Source organism: Varanus komodoensis, unplaced genomic scaffold, assembly GCF_004798865.1.
Source record: "Varanus komodoensis strain SLA01 unplaced genomic scaffold, ASM479886v1 scaffold5, whole genome shotgun sequence".
NCBI classification, from domain to species: domain Eukaryota; kingdom Metazoa; phylum Chordata; class Lepidosauria; order Squamata; family Varanidae; genus Varanus; species Varanus komodoensis.
In genome coordinates, this window is record NW_025336087.1 from 34307504 (window position 1) to 34326139 (window position 18636).

The 18636-nt window shown below is 40.7% G+C and overlaps 1 protein-coding gene across 1 annotated transcript; it reads right to left on the reverse strand.

The window, feature by feature from the left end:
• Positions 1–621: 621 nt before the first annotated feature.
• On the reverse strand, positions 622–13996 carry PPIC (peptidylprolyl isomerase C). The gene is made up of 5 exons (XM_044446319.1): positions 13854–13996; positions 8000–8113; positions 6516–6609; positions 3881–4065; positions 622–1495 (listed from the first exon to the last, which is right to left on the reverse strand). Exons 1-5 carry the CDS (start codon positions 13974–13976, stop codon positions 1361–1363), a joined length of 651 nt encoding a protein of 216 aa, XP_044302254.1. The 5' UTR covers positions 13977–13996; the 3' UTR covers positions 622–1360.
• Between the last annotated feature and the right edge of the window lie 4640 nt (positions 13997–18636).

Sequence of the window (18636 nt, forward strand, 5' to 3'; positions counted from 1 at the left end):
TTTTGTCCATTTATGCAAGTCTGTTAATCAAAATCTTTACATTACGTTGTCATTATTGCCTGGATGATATGAGTTATCAGGTAAGATTCTGATGTGGCTATTTTTTCATGTCAAAGTTACAGACAAAAATCAAGCCATGAAGAGGCTGCAATGTAAATTATATGAAATAGTAAGACATGTCCTTATGTCATATTAAGCTGGTTCTGCATTCTATTTACTGCATGGGCTTTACAGACAAAGATCAGTAAACACATTTTACCATTTTTCATGAAGTGTTCCAATGAATTAAGTTATGCTGGAGGGTATGGCTCTCCAATCTAATTCAGTCTTTTGGTTAAAAGAGGTTCTCTACCTCTCTGAGTAGGTAACTCCCTGACAGCTCCAGAATTGGAAGATTTATTTTCATGAAAGATGGCTAAATGGCCACTTACTAGCTTCCCTTTTACAACTACATACCGAATCAGCTTGCACATCCTACTATCTGCTCTAAGACCTAGCTTAACTAGTTATGACTATACCAGGCCCAGCAAATTAATAGACTTTTGCATCTATATAAGTGAGCTGATTAGGACTATTTGCAACTGATGCATCACAAAACATGCAATAACTTTTAGAAAGAAATCATTTCTTTTAGCCAGTTTAATGTTTATATATCATTGCATATTAGTGAGTAAACAAGTTACATAATGTATTTTTAACAATAATATTTTAACAGGTTGCAACTGAAACTTTATGTGGCATAGTAAATAAGTATGTTCATAATGTTTGCAAGGAAATGTATTTGGAGTTAAGATGGACTCACTTTAATAAAGGGTGTTCATGTCAATTTCATTTGAAAGAGAACTTTCTGGGGAAAGTTGCTGGTGCTGTATCATGTGTCTAAAGTGGAGATAGTATTTCTTTTTCCACTGGCATGTTCTTAAAATTAAAAAAGCAGCACTTCAAGTGACTTTGCAGGTCCTGGTTGAATAAGAATCAATTTCTCAGTGAAAATGACCACTCTATCATGTTTCCAGTAAGCAGGCATTTTATAAGTATCTTAACTGCCGCTTTAGAAACATATAGTGAGGTGAAACCCTGATGGGTGACCAACAAGTGAGGAGCAGCTGTTAATGGTATCATATGTAACTCATAGAACAGGAAAACTAGCTATTTTTCAACTACTTAAATCAATACATATTTAATGTTTTTTGTTGTTGTGCTGCTTTTCATAAAACTATCACTCCCAAGGGAAGGCAGCACACGTAGTCTTCAGTGCCTCTTGATTTAATATCCTCTTGATTTATATTACCTGTGCGCTTGCTGAATTGCCTTCCAAAAGCATTGCATAACCACTGCAGTTCTTTTGCTCGTGTTGCTGTCAACTTATCCAGTCATCTACTTCAACCACAAAGGGTTCTTTTACATCTATTTTTCCACTGTTAACAATCACACAGTCTTGAAGAGGTCGGTCATGGTCATCAGTTGGTTGAAGTTCTATATTGTGCACTACTGACTAAAGAGAGAGAGAGAGAGAGCGCACCTTTTTATGAAAAGAAAAACTAGATATCAAATACACAATGGAAAACATCAGCTGAAGTCTATGGGATTGGGATTTGTTTCTCAGCACCCCCAGTATGCTCTCCTTTCTTCCACATTTTCATCTTGCCACACCACAAAAATGGAAGACCAAGGGTCTTTCTGTGCTTCTGAGGAATTCTAGCAAACATTTGGTACAAGAAGAACTGGGGAGAACATTCCTTAATTCGAAGCGGTCTGTGTGGAATAGCTACCCCAAGTGAACCCATCAGCTCTGTGTGTTACCCTTAGATCAGAGAGAGGGAACAACATTTGAATGAAGATGCCTTGTGTCAATCTGGCTTGGTCGTTGCCTCACCTGGTGTCCTCCAAACATTCCAAACTTCAACTGGTATCAGCCCTAACCAGCATGGCTAATGGCGGGAATCTGGAGCTTGTAGTCCATCATACCCAGGTAGCACCAGGTTGTGGAAACCTGGTCAGTACTGACTAGCAGTAGGAATGCAAGAACTGCTTCATCTCAGGTACTAAGAATGGCCACTGTTATCCCTGGAAGAATGCTGCTGAATTCTTCTGCCAGAAAAACCTGGAGTAGATTTCTGGGAGAAGGCATTTCCCCTACTGAGCCAGCACACTCAGCAATAAACTTCTACTACTGTCACTAGTTTTGCCATGTGTCTCCTGTTGCTTGCTCTTGCTTGGGGTCAGCTCCATGTGTGCCCCTTTCTGTTATTCATCACTTTGGCAGAGTTAAACCCCCTCTTTTCCTCTATAGTGGGTGCATTTTGGCTGAAAACCAGCTCTCTGCCCACCTCCACCACTCCAATATACCTAAGAGAAAACTAAAGCTTTACAACAGGGTGGGCAACAAGCAGCCCATGAGCTTCATGTAGCTCCCTCTGCCACCATCCCCTCTCCCATTAGATGATGATGATGGAGAAATTAAGTGTCTGCAAGGAACAAGTTAACTGGTCCTTTTGGACACTCTGTAATACTAAGAATGCCAATTTTCGCTTAAACTTTTTTTAAAAATATTGTCAGAATGTAAATGTAACATGCATGGAAATTCCCAACATTGCCCAGTCCAGCTTTTAAATATTATCATTATTACTACTGTTGTTTTTACACTAATTAACACCCCACCATTCTCCTTCTTGCAAGGAACCCAAGGTGGCTTACAAGGTTCTCCTATTTTAGCTTCACATCAACATGAACCTTGTGCAGTAGGGTGAGAGTACATGAGTCACCCAGTGAGTTCCATGGTTTAGTGAGAACTAGAACACATTTGCTAGCGTGTTCCTGAGTCCCAGTCCACCGCTCCAGCTACTACACCACACCGGCTGTACAGTAATTCAGTCCAGCCACTGCTTTATCTTGCCTGGGGCTGCTTTTGAGGCAAACCCACGCATAGTTGCGCAAGGAAGGGGGAAAACCTGAAGTGGGCATCTACAGGGGAAAGCACTGCATTTCTTGGCTTTTATCCAGGGAATCCTCAGCCACACCCAAAAGCAAAGGAAGCCCTGTGCTGGCTTGGTAGCAAAAACAGAGGCTGCTTTAGGCAAGTTGGAGAGTTGAGAGGAAAAATATTCAGCCTCTATAGAAGTAGCCTTATAGAAATCTGAAAGCAAGCAAGGAGACCTATTTTAGAATGTACACAACACTCTAACAATGCTTTCGGGGAAGACTACATTTAAAAAACACACACAATAAAACACAAATTACTGTTCCAGAAACCATAGCAGCAACTGAAGGCAATCAAAACTTTGAATTCTGAAAGCATACAAACTTCTTTGCTTGGTGCTGAAAACAATGTGTGTTCAATGTGTGTTCCAGTTGTGTGTCCCTAAGTCATGGTACCACCATCAGAAAAGGCACTTTCTGTAGTAACCTTGCATTAAAATGACTCCAGTGCACAGACAGGCTGAAAGAAGCAGCTTCATTCCTTAAGTACCCAGGGCCCATACCATATAAAGCTTTAAAAGTAAGCACTAGCACTTGTACTCAGCAATGAGTCAGGGAAGTTGTCCAAATCCCAGCGAGATATTCCCAGGCAATAACCTGCCAGCTGTATTTTGTACCAGTTGCAGAGTAGGAGTCTTCAAAAGCAGTATCATGAACATCACATTACAAGAGTTGATTCTGGAGGTAACCTGCATATGGATAAGCTGCCTCCTGTCTGGATTAATGTCTTTCACCTCTTCTGTAATTGGTATACATACATCTTAATTAAGAATTTGTAAAGATAACAAAGGTTTATACTGCAGGTACAACACACCAGACCTGAACATAGTGCTTTTAAAATGACAACATGGTCAAAGCCATTTTCCACCAATGTACAAAACCAATAAAGCTTTTAACCTACCATTCCATCAATGACTTTTCCAAATACTACATGCTTTCCATCTAACCAGCCGGGCCTTGTCACAGCAATGAAGAATTGGGAACCATTAGTATGTGGACCAGAATTAGCCATACTGACCCATCCAATACCATAGTGCTTTAGTTTAAAGTTTTCATCAGGAAACCTATTTCCATAGATGCTCATCCCTGGGAAACAAGACAATAGGCTTAGATGAAGCTACCAGAAAAGGCAAGATAAATTTGTTTAGAATTTTTTAAACTGTAAGGCAATACCTGAACTAGCAGGGTTCTCTAAACAGTCCCTTCCATCAAGGCAGATATAACTTTCTAGAAGGCTGCTGTATTAGCCACTGGGGCTGCTGAACCTCAGGCCTGTGAGTCAAATACAGCCCTCCAGTTTCCAGATGGCTACAGCCCTTTCTTCTGATGGCTGATCCTTCAGTCATTTCCTGGTTTTTGTGTGGTTGGTTTTTCACCTCGTAGAAGGTTGAAATACCTCTCCTGAGGTTTGTTTACTGATAGGAAATTTAAGCTAAAATATTAAGCTATTGCTCTCTTTGGCTTCATCCATCAATGGAATGTAGTCCCTGCAAACTTCTCCGTTCACTGAATTCTTCTAGGTTGAAAGAGGTTCAATACCTAGTTTAAGCTGTGTGGCAATTGGAGGAATCTCAGAAGTGAGTGCTTACTAAGTACTGGCCCCCAACATTTTACTGTCTTCACTTTGGCTGAACTCCATAAACTACTTCTACCAAATCTGGGAGGACTGGGTGACTGAGTTTGCATCATATGCATTATGGCAAAGGAAAAAAAGCAGTCAAGATCTTTATAATGATAACTTAGAAGATAGTTCCAAAATATTTAGGCAAAAAGTACACATTTTCATAGGTTGATTTAATATCACTGGCCAACAGATGGAAGCAGGATGGATTCAGCTTTCACATGCTTCCTCAATTGTTCCTTGCAATACTGGATTCAAGAATGCTGTATTCAAATAAGGTTCTTTCTTGCAAACTACTTTGATTTAGCCTTTAAACTTTCCTAAAGAATGCCTTATCATATTTGCTGAATCAGAGCAACAGAGATACTTCATTTAGCATTTTTAGGGCTTTAGATTCAATATCTTGATTATGATGAATGTAGATCTGTGCTAAGTAACAAGAAGCCGTATGGATAGAATTCACTGGGCTTACTGTCAGGTACATGTAGGTACGACTGATGCAATGGGTCAAAGGAAAAACACGTGGAATAAGCTGGACATTGTTTGGGGGAGAAAAGGGAGAACTACTTATCTAAAGGTTACCACAGTACTACTGTGATGTCTCTTGTATCTAAACTAGTTGTGTTTTTTTTTTTTTTTTTGCTTAAATATGGTATTAAAAATTTAGGCTGCAATCCTATAAACACTTACTTGGTAGTAAACCCCATTGAATTCCATAGGATTTACTTCCCAGCAGACAGGCACAGAATTGCACAGTCAGGAGTCTTTTAAAAACACCATGTGCTGTGTGGTAAATTTGTGTTTCATCTTGGTCGGAAATTCCTGAAGTTTAACTTTCAGTTTTCAGATTGGTATGTTTAAAGAGATAAAGGAATTAACAACCAGCTGAGTCAGGGAGATGATTATTGCTTCCTTGTAAGAGGGAGTAGTCTTCTCCCTCTTGAAAGAGAAGGAGGTAAGACCACGTCTGAAAGAATCCTCTCTTGACCCAAAAGGCGTTTAGGATTTCAGGCCAAGAGCAAATATTCCTTCCCTGGGCAAGGTTTTTGAGTGGGTGGTTGTCAGCCAACTTCAGGCACTTCTGGATGAGACTGATTAACTGGTTTCATTTAGGCCTGGGTTTGGCATGAAAGCCCCAGTTTCAGTCGGGGTTTAGGCCTGGGTTTGGCATGAAAACAGCTTGGGTTGCCCTGTTTGATAACCTATGCCAAGGTAGAGACTGGGGAAGTGTGACCCTGTTGATAGTCTTGGTCCTCTCAACAGCTTCTGATACCATCAACCAAGTATTTCTGTGGTGACCCTCTTGACTGCAGTGGTTCTGCTCCTACTTGAAGGGCCATCTGATGCTGGTTTTAACCTACAAAGCACAATACTTATCAGAGTGCCTCTCCCCGCTCTCCCAACTGCAATCTACCTGAACACTATGCTCTACATCTGAGGCCATCCTGTGAGAGCCACCCGTGAAGGAGGATTGGAGGGTGCTAATAAGGAAGAGGGCTTTATCTGTAGTGACTCCCAGGTATAGAATGACCTCACTGAGGCCAGCCTGGCACAAACCGTGTCATCTTTTCAGCACCAAATTAAGATGGCCCCTTCTGGGAAGGCTTTCGAAGATATATTTGTTTATCTGGGAGCTTTACAGTATAGCGGGGCCATTCTTCCTTCTCATGATTTTAAGCTGTTCTTAATTTTTTAACTTTCTTTCGATAAGATTCTATGTTTTATAGTATTTTATTGTACTGTTTTTATTCATTGTTGTAAACCACCAAGAGAACTTTAGCTATGGGGAAGTATAGAAATGAAATGAACTAAATAATAGTTATATGGAGCCCACTATGTTAATTTGACCCAAGGCTCATCAGCTTGACTGCAGTTATGTTTTTACATTTTATGGATGAAATTCATAAAGAGTTACCTCCAGTGCCATCTCCAGCTGTGAAGTCACCTCCCTGAATCATGAAATCTTTGATTACACGATGAAATTTGCTTCCTTTGTAGCCAAAACCTTTCTAAGGGAGAAAAGTTAGAATGACACAATTGAAATTTAGTAAGGTATTACACACAATATAGTCAAAACACACTCATATGATTAAATGTTTCACAGAATGTATAAACCTTATCCTATGTATCCTCACTTAATCTCAAAGGCATTTATTTCCAGGTTAAGTCATTGCATGGTTAAGAACTACACAACTGTGTATAAAGGTTATATATTCCAGTAGTGAGATGAAACAGCAATACCTTGTCAAGCAAATTTACTTTTGGCAACACTGGGTCCTGCCTTTGTCATACTGCTTTAACAATGAATTACAAGTTCCAAGATGCAATTTCTAATGGACAGCATTTAGATGATTTTTTATGCTGCCATGTACAGACCCTATGGAAAATGTTCTCTTAAATTTCTTACATTGCTAAATCTATTTGTTTTAATGTTTCCATTTGAACAAACTCTATGCAGCCACAAATAGGCCCTGTATACTGAATAAAAGAAGCAGATGGGAAGATTTTCTCATCTAAGATATGTACAGAAAGTGAAGAAACTACTAGAGCAGCATTCCACAAATTTTGGCCAGTTTTGATTGCCAAGCCAACATGTGTACACTCTAGGCCATGGCCACTTCCCTTATCCCTGGCTCTCTCCTGGCCTCCCCTCCCCATCTCCAAGTTTTGAGCTGGCAAGGTGGGCTAGAGATTATCCCCACGGTTCAGGATTCTGAGCTTAGCACAAACGTGTGGTGCAATAGCTGTGCTGGCCTGGGAACCTGGAAAATGGCTAGTCACTCACTCTCAGCTTAACCTACCTAGCAGGATAAAACAGAGTGGAAGAGGACTATGTCAGCCACCTTGGGTTCCTCACAAGAGGAAAAAAGGCAGGACGTAAATGCCGTGTAGTAACAATAATGATCTGCCACTCCATCTCCCAAGTCAGAGGTCGAGAGGAGCTGTTGTGTGACACTAGCCTGCTGGGACAATGACTGCTTCAGCATCTTAGTGCACAAATGTTCAAGCCTAGCTTCTCCCAAAGCAGGCTTGAGCTTGTTTTGTTTCTTGATTTCAAAGGAATACAAGTCCTTCCGCATTCAGTAGTGTAACAGCCAGCTTCTACTGTCACCTCCAGAAAACTGGTACTGGATAGGAAAGTACTCTAAAGCAGCCTGTCCTAAGTATTTCTGAGCACACGGCAATTGAGGATAATCCCCATCCCAGCTTCAAACTTGAAGAGGACTGGTCCTTCAGTCACCTTGACTAGAAGACAATGGGTTGCTGCTAGCCAGGTAAGGGTGACAGTCAGAACTGCTCACAGCTGCATCAGATAAACAGATGGTGAGTTGTAAAAAGAGAATTACATATGCCTGTCTTTTCACTAACGTGTGAATGCAACATTTTTAAAGCCCTTACTTCTCCAGTTGCAAGTTTAACGAAGTTTTCTACAGTCTTTGGTACTACTTTTCCAAACAGGCCAATTACAATTCTGCCAGCATCTTGACCACCAATCTGTATATCAAAGAATACCTGGAAATTTTCAGAAATAAAAGTAAATCATTACAAATATGATAACACATGATTAAGTGAAAACAGTTTTTAAAAACAGTTGGAATCCAAAAGTGTCCTTTCATTCATGGAAAGAGGCTTCTTTTGAATACAAGATTCCTTGATCTAATTGAGGGTTCCATGATTTTAAAGAGAGGAAGGCAACCTTTGCTAATTTCCTTGTCCCGCAGCAGCCATTGTATCACCTGCCATGTTATTTTCCCAATCCTCAGGATCACATTTACAAGGAGGGACTGGAAAGAATGACTTTCCTCCTCCTAATCACGGCTGCTTCTGCCTTATTTTCAAGGGATATAATACACAATGAAACTATGCTGAATCAGAAATACACCTATACACATGAGACCTACATTGCATTGTCTCTCTTCTCCTAAAAGGTTTAATCCTGTTGAGGGTCTGAGTCATTTTGACTTCCTCAACTATACATAAACAACAGAGAACTCGAGCAGACAATTCCACTCCCCTCTTTTACTGCTTTTCAGCATTCCACTTTTTGTAGTCTGTGAATGAACAAACTGGCTATTTTCTTTTGTGGGGATACTAAAGTGGAAAGGTTAACAATATTTTTCACTTCTGCAAAACTCAAGGTTTTATCAAGGATTCGGACATGTTCCTCTTGTTACTCCAAGGCCATGTTTTAGCTCCATTCTTTCAGCACTCAACTAGTCACATCTGCTGTTAGAAGGCATGATACTGATGACAATTTTAAACTATGAAATGCATATGACTTTTTGCTGGGCACACATGAATAATGTTTTCAGTAGGAGTACAAGTTTAGGCCAGCAATCCCCATGATTGTTTATTATTATTAAACATTGAAATTAGACTATTTAAGTAAATTTTCACAGATAGACTGATGTATACTGGCTCATTTCTGGAATTTGAACATGTTTATTTTTTGTTGAGAGCCAGTCACCCATGCATACACACCATGGCACTAAAAAAAGTTCATAAGATTCACACATGCCATTAGCAATTAAAACACAAAGAAAGAACAGTATGTGGCATATTTTCCTCACATCTAGTTTGGCCCTAAGACACATGGCTGTATGCTTCCACTCATGTACATCCCACTATTTTATCTTAATCATTTCTCTAAGTTCAGTAAACCTCATTTTTCCTTTCTTCCACTTTTATCTGACCCAGCTATTTTACCTATTTCATCATTAAAACTGTTAACAATGCAGCAATATATTATGTAATAAAGCATAATAGAGCATTTCAGTGGTGTGATTATCCTGTGATAGCAATGACATATTCCACCATGCCAAATACTTCCCTTTAATGGAATTGATTCTACACATTTCTGAGATTTTTAAAAAATATATAAAATTATGCACAGATCTGAATACATGTCTCAATGACTGTTGATTGCCTTGAAAGCAAAACACAGAGGAATATTAAATTGAGATGAATGTTCTTAGTTAATTGATATCAGAAGGTCAATTGTTTAAGGCCATGAATTTTACCAGGCTGATCTCATAGTACCTGTTCTCCAAAGCAACTTCTTCAAAAATAGAAGATGTCAGGAGAACAGAACACAAAGGAGAGGTGGCAAAGCAATGAGATGATCCAGCTTTCAGACAAAAAACTTCTTCCAGAAAAAGGGGTCAGAGGTAGAAGCCCCTGAGCTCACAAGCACAGATGGTTAAATACTACCAAATTGATTGCATATGCTAAAAAACAGACATAAACATTAAGTTATATTAGAAGGAAACATAAATATATCCATTAATCTTTTCATGCTTTTTTCTTAAATGGCTATTTAAAGGAAAAATCTGGGTTACTCATCAATTGGTACAGATCAGATGCCTGCTGAAAGTTGCCATTTATTATAACAACTACTTTATGGGAATTAAAAGCCCTCTTAAGGTCTGCAGCTTGTCAAATGCTAGAAGACATTACTTTCTTTCATTCTTACTAAACTAGCCAAGGAACAGTTATTTAAAGTATTCTATATGAAATCCAAAATACGTTCCAGTTGCCAAGTGTAAACATCCATAGGTATAAGACATGCACATATACAGAATCAATTCTCTCTCTCTCTCTCTCTCTCTCTCTCTCTCTCTCTCTCTCTCTCTCTCTACCATCTAGTCTGATCCCCAGCATAAACTGTCTTCACTCATATAATGTCTAACATGTGGGTGTCTAATCTTTCCTTGAACACCCTCATTGATGGGGCCTCCACCACCTCCTGTGGAAGCTCATTCCATATCCTAGGGGTCCTAACTGTCAGGAAGTACTTCCTAACATCTAACCTAAAACTACGTTCCTTTAGTTTTGACCCACTGGATCACATCCTTCCCTCCACCACAGGAGAGAACAGGGAACAACCCTCTACTATGTCACACCCCTTCACATACCTGCAGATCACTATAAGATCCTTTCAGAGTCTCCTCTTCTTCAAGCTGAAAAGTAGCAGTTCCCTCAATCTCGTTCCATACTGCAATCCACTCCGGCTACCATTCTTGTGATCCTGCACTGAACTGCCTTGCTATGTCCCTCTTGCAATGTGGAGCCCAGAACTGGACACAATACTCCATAGAGCAGCACCAGCACTTCTCTTGATCTGGAAGCCACACCTCTGGCTATACAGCCAAGGGTGGTGTTCGCCCTCTTAACCACCACATCCCACTGCTGGCTCATGTTTAGCCTGCTGTCAACAAGTACCTGAGATTCCTTTCACAAGTGCCACTCTCTAGCCACTTGTCCCCCCTGGAGCTCATCCATTTCTCAACCAGGGTATCATGTGGGGCCTTGTCAAAGGTCCTGCCAAAACCAAGGAAAACCGCATTCACCATGTCCGCCAAATCTAGCCATCTTTAAACCTTGTCATAGAACTCCACAAGGTTTTTCTGGCAGGACCAATTTTTGTGGAAGCCATGTTGTGTGGCTGCCAACCTCCCTGCCCGATCCAGGGTTTCTATGAACTTTTCCATCATCTTTCCCAGAATGGACATAAGGCTAACTGGTGTGTAATTCTCCTTGTCTCTTCTGCTACACTTTTTGAAGATTGGGAACACTTACGCCACCTTCCAATCCTCCAGAACGTCTCCTGTTTTCCACACAGCCTCCAAAATTGAGGCCAATGAATACTAGAGTACCCCTGCTAATTCCTGAGGTACCCTTGGGTGTAACCTGTCAGTACCCGGCACCTTTGTAACATCCAAGGCCATGAGGAGCTCCTCAATTTCTAGGAGAGTGACTCTAATCTGTGCTCCTATAACCCCAACTTCATTTGCCCTCCCAGGCACATCTCCCCCAATCTGCTTTGGGGAGAATACAGTAGCAAAATAATCATTTAACATCTGTGCCTGTTCCCTTATATCAGGTACCAGATCCCCTCTTTTAAGCAGCCCCACTGCCTGTCTCCTTGTCTTACTATTTACATAAGAATAGAAGCCTTTTTTCTTGCCCGTAACATTATTTGCAAGCTCAGCTCATAATCAGCTTTAGCCTTGCAGAGTCCTTCTGCATCAAGCCACTTCCTCCTACGATGCCTTTTTGTGCACATGCTACAATGTCCACTTCCTGTGGAGGTCTCTTTTACTTCTAATCAGTCTTACCGCCTCTCTTTGCAATATAGCTATATCACTTAATATAATAAAATCATGAAGCATTTAATGCTAAAATACATCCGATATGAAATAATAAATCAAGAAAGGTACAATAGGTACAATAAATAAGACAATGCAATGTCATTGTCCATTACAAGGCTGGGATACCTGATGTCACCAAATGGGTTTTCAGAAGAAGTTTCAAAGTCACCAGTTTCTGCCTTTCAAACAGCACATTGTGGAGCATTATAAGTGGGAGCCACTAGCAAGAAGTCCAGCTTCCATGTTATTACATGGTTACCTTGTTTGTCACAGAATGACCCATAAGGTTTCCACTGAAGATCTCAAGGGCCCACGGGTGTACATAGCAGAAAGCAGTCAAACAATGCAGAATATGTTGGTCTTTTTGGCATCTTATTTTATTTTATTATAGCATAGTTTTATTTCAGCCCAAGGCTCCATACAATCCAAGAATAGTTTCTCATGTGTTCAGTATGCTTCAAGTGTTCCCCTCTTCACCACTTAAGTATTAATTGCCCAGGGCAAATATTTCAGGATTTAGTAAAGGTAGAAGATAACCATCTCCTAACCCCCAACATTATCTTTTTAAAGTGGAAGGCCTTCATCCATCTGAAGTGGATACACCTGCACAAGATTTTTCCATACTTCCTGTTTTTAGACCTACATGTGAAAACATTCTTGGAAGCAAATCAGTAACAGATTACAAGGTATGTGCATCTTCTTCCTTAACATAGCATCTAGAGGTGTGGAGGCAAAGTTTTTCACTCATTATTTCCTGCTAGCTATCCTTAAGCTTTTCAAGAAGATTTTATTGAAGAATAACCACTGTCATCTATGGTATGTCCTTAGGGGCTTGGTACAAGTTCCAATTAAGTCACACATGTACACCCAAAAAGTAGTCAGAGCTGCTGCTTAACTATGCCAGAGGACATTTTAACAGGGAATAACCATGGTTCAGTAGTAGAATGGATGTTTTGCATGCACAAGGTCTCTGGTTCAATCTCCAGCACTTCCAGGTAGGACTGGAAAAATTCTACTTGAAATTCTAGAAAGTCACAGCCTCAGTGTTTGTAATACTGGATTAGATGCACCAGATTAGATGGCACAATCTGAATTGGTGTAAAGTGGCTTCCTGTGTTCCAGTTTTACATTTACCTTCAATTTTTATCTTCATTCATTTCCAACAACTTCCCAGGGTATATTCTATGAATCTTAACAAACCCCCACCCCTAGAACTGATATGACCTAGGTAGAAAGAGCCTTTGCACCTTTTCCCACAGGCCTTTCTGAATATAGTTGTAGGCTCATGTTCCTCTTGACACTCTCCTAGAATATCAAGGAGAGCATCAAGAGGAAGCCATTACATATATAAATGATGGGAGGGAATCAAGCAGATTGTATCCTTCCTGCAACCAGCTATGGTGGTTGTTAATCAAGATCCCTCCCCAAACAATGAAGTTACAAAACTCCATTTAGCTGTTATTTTACTGCAGCAAAAATAAGGACTAACAAATTCATTGTGGCAGAAGTTTTCACAGAAGATGGCCCACTTAGGAAGTCCATGAAAGTAATTTGTCAGGACACAATCCTAGGCATGCATGAACAGAAAAAAAGTCCTACAACTCCCAGTATGTCCCATCTAGCCATGCTGGCTGGGGCATGCTAGGATCTTTATTTGCCTAAACATGGGTAGCATTGCTTTGTGGCTTTTGCCCCCTTTAATCAGCCAGGCGAGCAAGCGCACCGACAGTTCACACACAGGGACGGCAACCAACATTTTTCTGGCAGAGCTCCGCGGCAACGACAGCCAGCAAGATGCCAAGAGATGCAGTTCCAACACGCTCAGTCTCCTGAGTGGAATTTTGGTCTGTCGGGTAGCCCAGTCAGGAAAAAGGAAGAAGCCCTCCCACCTCCATGCTGCCTCCCATCAGCTCTGGCCAGAAAAGGCCTAGGAGAAGGTGGGAGATCCTCCCGCGTCACCGAAATACCGAGCTACCCGAGGAGAAAGTTTCGCCCTCAGCATACAAGCGGGGGGGGGGGGCGCTGCTCCAGCTCTCAGAGCGGAGCGGGACTCCTCCAGCGCCTCGCAGCGTCGCTCCCGGCGGCGCGACGCTGATAGTCACCTTGTCGGTCACGGTGGGTCCTCTCTTCCTGAAGCCCTCCCCCCCGGGGAAGCTCCCGCAAAGGCATAAGAGGAGGCCCAGGAGCGCGAGCGGCCCGTGCGAGCGCGCTGCGGGAGAGCTCATCCCGTCCTCCGTCGGCTTGCAAGGGGACGCGCGAGGCGCCTGCGCGGCTCTCCCGGCCCGGCAGCCCCTCCCGGCTGACACTGTGGCAGGAAGCGGCGCCGCGCGGGGGGGACGTAGGGGGCTGCTCTGGGATGGGCGGGCAGCGGCAGGGCTGCGCTTGTCGGGAAGCGGGCCCGGGGGCTCTTTCGGGCCGCGGTGTTTTCCGAAGGGGAGACGCGGAGCGGGGGGGTCTCGCTTTAGCCCCAGCCAGCCACGCGTCTGGCCTCGAAAGAAGCGCTCGCCGCGGCGCAGGGCGGGACGGGACGAGGCAGGAGCAGCCTAGAAGAGCTGAGAGGGATTAGGGGCGGCTCTCTGGCTCCTTATAGACGAAGCCCAGCTGTCTAATCACTTTTCTTGCAAGCACTTGTACGTTGTATGTCTTGGGCGCTTCTGCTCTAAAGCAAGAACTGTACTAAGAAATAGCGTGCTAAGAACATCAAAGTTGATTTGGATGAAATCGGAGGCCTTTTTAATGCAATATTCTCCTGTACCTAGCTAAATATTCATCAAACGCTGCAAGTAGAGCACTAGTGCGACAGCAACCTCATATTTTTAGCACTCTTCTGTTCACCATCTTCCTTGCCTGCTTACCTCTTACCCTCCTTCAGAAGGGCCTCCAAACCCGATATTAGGGGTTGGGCGGGTGCAGATGGAAGTGGACGGTCCCAAACCAGTTAGGACTCTGTATGTTAAAACAAGCACCTTAAATTAGGTCCAGAGCTGAACTGGTAACCTATGAACTTGGTAAGGTATTGAAATGATGTAGGCACGCAGTCGTGCCACCCTCCCACTTATGTACCAGTTGAAGTTTCCAGGCCATTTTCAAGCCCAAGACTACTGTAAAGTGTGTTACAATAGTCCAGTCAAGAGGTCGCCAAAGTGTGGGCGATTGAGGCAAGGCAGGGCTGAAGTTGGTAAATGAATCGTAGCTGAGAGAACGTGCTCCTGGAATTGCACCCACCAAGGGACATGCCTTTGAGCCAACGTTTCATTGAGCTATCTAGCACAATCCCATGATCTGTTTGGGTTTTTTTTTTTTGGTCAGTCGCTGCCAGTTCAGACCCCATCAGCATGTATGTGAAGTGTTTGTTCTTTCTTGAATACTTTATTGAGGATGGTGCTGTTATGGAGTGAAAACCACACTGTAGGGTGCTTACCTAATATTCAGGTGAAATAGTCAGAATCTGTTAACATGACATTGTGAACAAGTGTTGTATCTAGGGAGAAATGCATATGTTCAGGCAGTGGACATGGATGGGTGAGGCCATGGTTCACTGGATCTAAAGACCACATGGCCCCCATGCCTGGCCCCAGTGCAGAAAGCATGTTCAGTGGGCTCAGAAGCCGGCCTAACAAGAAATGCTTTGAAGCAGGATAAAGAGGCCAAACCCCCCCCCCCTTAGTATAAGAATTTTTTTACAGATACATATATATATATATAGAAAAAATATATAGGAAAAAATGGACAAGAATTATAATGGAAAATGTTGGAAATGTAAAAAAGTAGATGTGACTTTCTATCATATGTGATGGACTTGTGATAAAATTAAAAGATTTTGGAAACTAACACATGCATAAATACTTTAAAATTAACTTTCCCATGAGTCCTAAGAATATGCTTTTGAATATAATGCCAGAGACTTTGTCATAATATATCACAACTGCAATAATATATGACAACTGCAGCAAGAATTAGAATTGCTTCTAAATGGAAAACAATAGACTGTACAACAATTGAAGATTGGAAAAACAAGTTGGCTGGGTTTGCAGTGATGGCAAAATTAATTGTGTAAATAGTAGACTGCTTGAAGAATTTAATGATAAATGGAAATTCTATTATATGCAGTTTAATTAAGAGAACAAAAGCAAGCTAGTAAAATATTGTTGATGATTTTTAATTGATTCAAAGTTATTGGAAAATTTGTTGGTTTAGAGAACAGTAATTATCTTTTTTGTGAGCCTCATCAAAGTACTAATTGACAGAAAGATAGAAATTTTTGGCGTTTTGGGGAATTTGCAGATTGTGAATGTATTATGTTTGTGAAAGATCCATTGGTTTTCTTATTTTTCTTTTACATTTTTTCCTTTCCGTACTTCATTTTTTTAAGAGAAGAATTTTTTAAAAAATTAAAAAGCGACAAAAACCTTCCATCACTCCTACTTGCTGACGAGCCCTAGCCTGTAGAATGGCAACTTAAACTGCTGCAATATTGACATGTATAGGATTGTGCCCTTAGCATGAAGCTACACTGACAGAATAGGAACAATGAGCGATGTACAGATTGTTTAAGTTTACTATGTTGTGATAATTATTATATTTGTTCATGATGCCACTTGTCATACCTTGGCACAGGTCAAGACCATGGTAAATATTTGCTTCACACTTTACAGAAGAGACAGGGTATCCACAAATTGAGAAATTATAATTAAAGCAAATTTAACTGTTAACTTGTAGGGCTGTAGGTCAGCAGTAGAGTATCTGTTCTACATACAGAAGGTCTTGGAGCCAACCTCTAAAATATCCAAGTAGGGCTAGAAAAACTCTGCCTGGAATCCTGGAGAACTACTGCCTGTCAGTGTCAACAGCACTGGACTAGATACAGCAGTGGTCTGACCTGGGATACAGCCACTTCCTATATTCCTATCACCAGTCTACTGTGTCATATGTGGCTCTCGGATACAGATTTGTGTATGATAGATTTTTCTGTGAATTCCTTAGCTTTATGGTCCTGAGAAACTCATTTCTTTTTTGGTCATAGGTCAATTTCCTTGAGTGTATGTTTCTAAGAAATTGCACAGTTGTTAGACATCTAGTGTTTGTCCTTAGAGGTTTTAATGAGCAGCAGAGCTACAATAAGTGAATATTTTCTATTTAAGGCTATTTTGGGCTAAACTGCAAAGTAGCATCCCATACTCTTGCTTTAATGCCTTAGTGTTAAGTGGAAGACATAAGCAAAATCACTGAAAATGCATGGGCAATGTGGTTTAATAAGACAACTTAGCAAAATGACTTTTCTGGGTCGCTTAGACCTTAGGATCATCATATTTGCAATGTAAACTAGATGTTATATTTCCTATATAACACTACAGTTATATTGTTTAGACGTAGTGAATATACTGAATAAGATTATTCCACATTTGAAAATGTAACATAGTTTGGCTAGTGAAATGGAAACAATTGGAGCAAAACTAATAGTATGTCAGGATGAAGACATCACACATTCTTTAAACTTCCAGTCTTAAATATCTTATAAAAAAGATTTTGAACAGATGCTTTTTTCATTTTATTAATACATGGATTTACAAGGTGAAATTCATCTTAGAATTGTGAAAAAAAAATCTGGATAGACTCTGGATAGTATCAAAAGAAAACTGTATTTGAAAAAACACCAGTATAGTAGACTCTGTTTTAAATTTACTTAGGAAGTGTGTAAACCTTACTAGTTAAATTATCTTTGGAATAATATTAATTTAAATGTTATATAAAAGGAAAAGCCGTAAAGATGGAAAAATACATGATGCTACTAACTGATAGTGACACTCATTCAACTCTAACTCTCTCTCTTTCTCTCACTCACTCACACACACTTTGAATGAGTAAAATATTTTTATTGTAAGATTATTTTGAGGTTACAAAGAGGCAATTATGTGTATGTTGCCAAGAATTTTCAAATTGCCAGCAGATGTAAGTCAAGAGGAAATAACATCTATTGTTAGTAAGTTCTGTTTCTGAAAGCGCAGGCAGGTTAAATTTTAATTTGCTATAATTGAAGAAGTATCATGTTTGAAGTTTCAAACAATCAGTTAAAAAGAGTTACCAGTATGCATGCACAAAGAGGACTTGCAGTGCAAGGTTTTGCAGCGCGGAACGCTCCTGTTAAGCCCCTAGTTGTGTGTTGTGTCAGAATGTTCCTCTCCATTCTACCACCTGCAAGCACCTCCACTGAACATCTTCAGTCTTTACTGAGCTGAACTGTTTTATTTGCAGAAGATTAGCTTCATTGCCCCCCACCATTTATTTTCTATTTTTGAAAATGTTGGGATTCCTCCAAGTACCATTTTTTCTTCAGTAATCCCATTTCATTTTATTTATTACACTTGTATGCTGCCCCATAGCCCAGAGGCTCTCTGAGAAACTCACAATAACGGCCAAAACAATCAGCATAAAACTATAAAGCAAGTTTACACTATCAAATGCAATAACTAGCATAAAACTAGCTAGCAAATAACTAGCATGATTATTTTTTCTTCATTGCTCCCCTTCCCAGTCTCAGTCTTCTAATTTCTTGGCTGCAGTCTCCCTCTGAATTGATGAGTCAACGTATGCCAAATCTTCCACAATTCTCATTTCTTCATTGTTTACGTGAAAGTTACATAATTCTTCTGTAGTTGTGATTTCTGTTTGCCTAATGTCCACCTTCACTTTTGCTCTCCCTTTTCACCTCTTTCACTTTTATCAGGAGTCATTTAAATTCATTGCTGCTTTCTGCCAATAATATAGTATGATCAGCATGATTTCAATTCTTGATCCATGTTCTGCCAATTTTCATTCATTCTACCTCTGGTCCTATTTCCTTTGGACATGTTCTGCATACAGATTGGACAGATTGGGAGATAAATT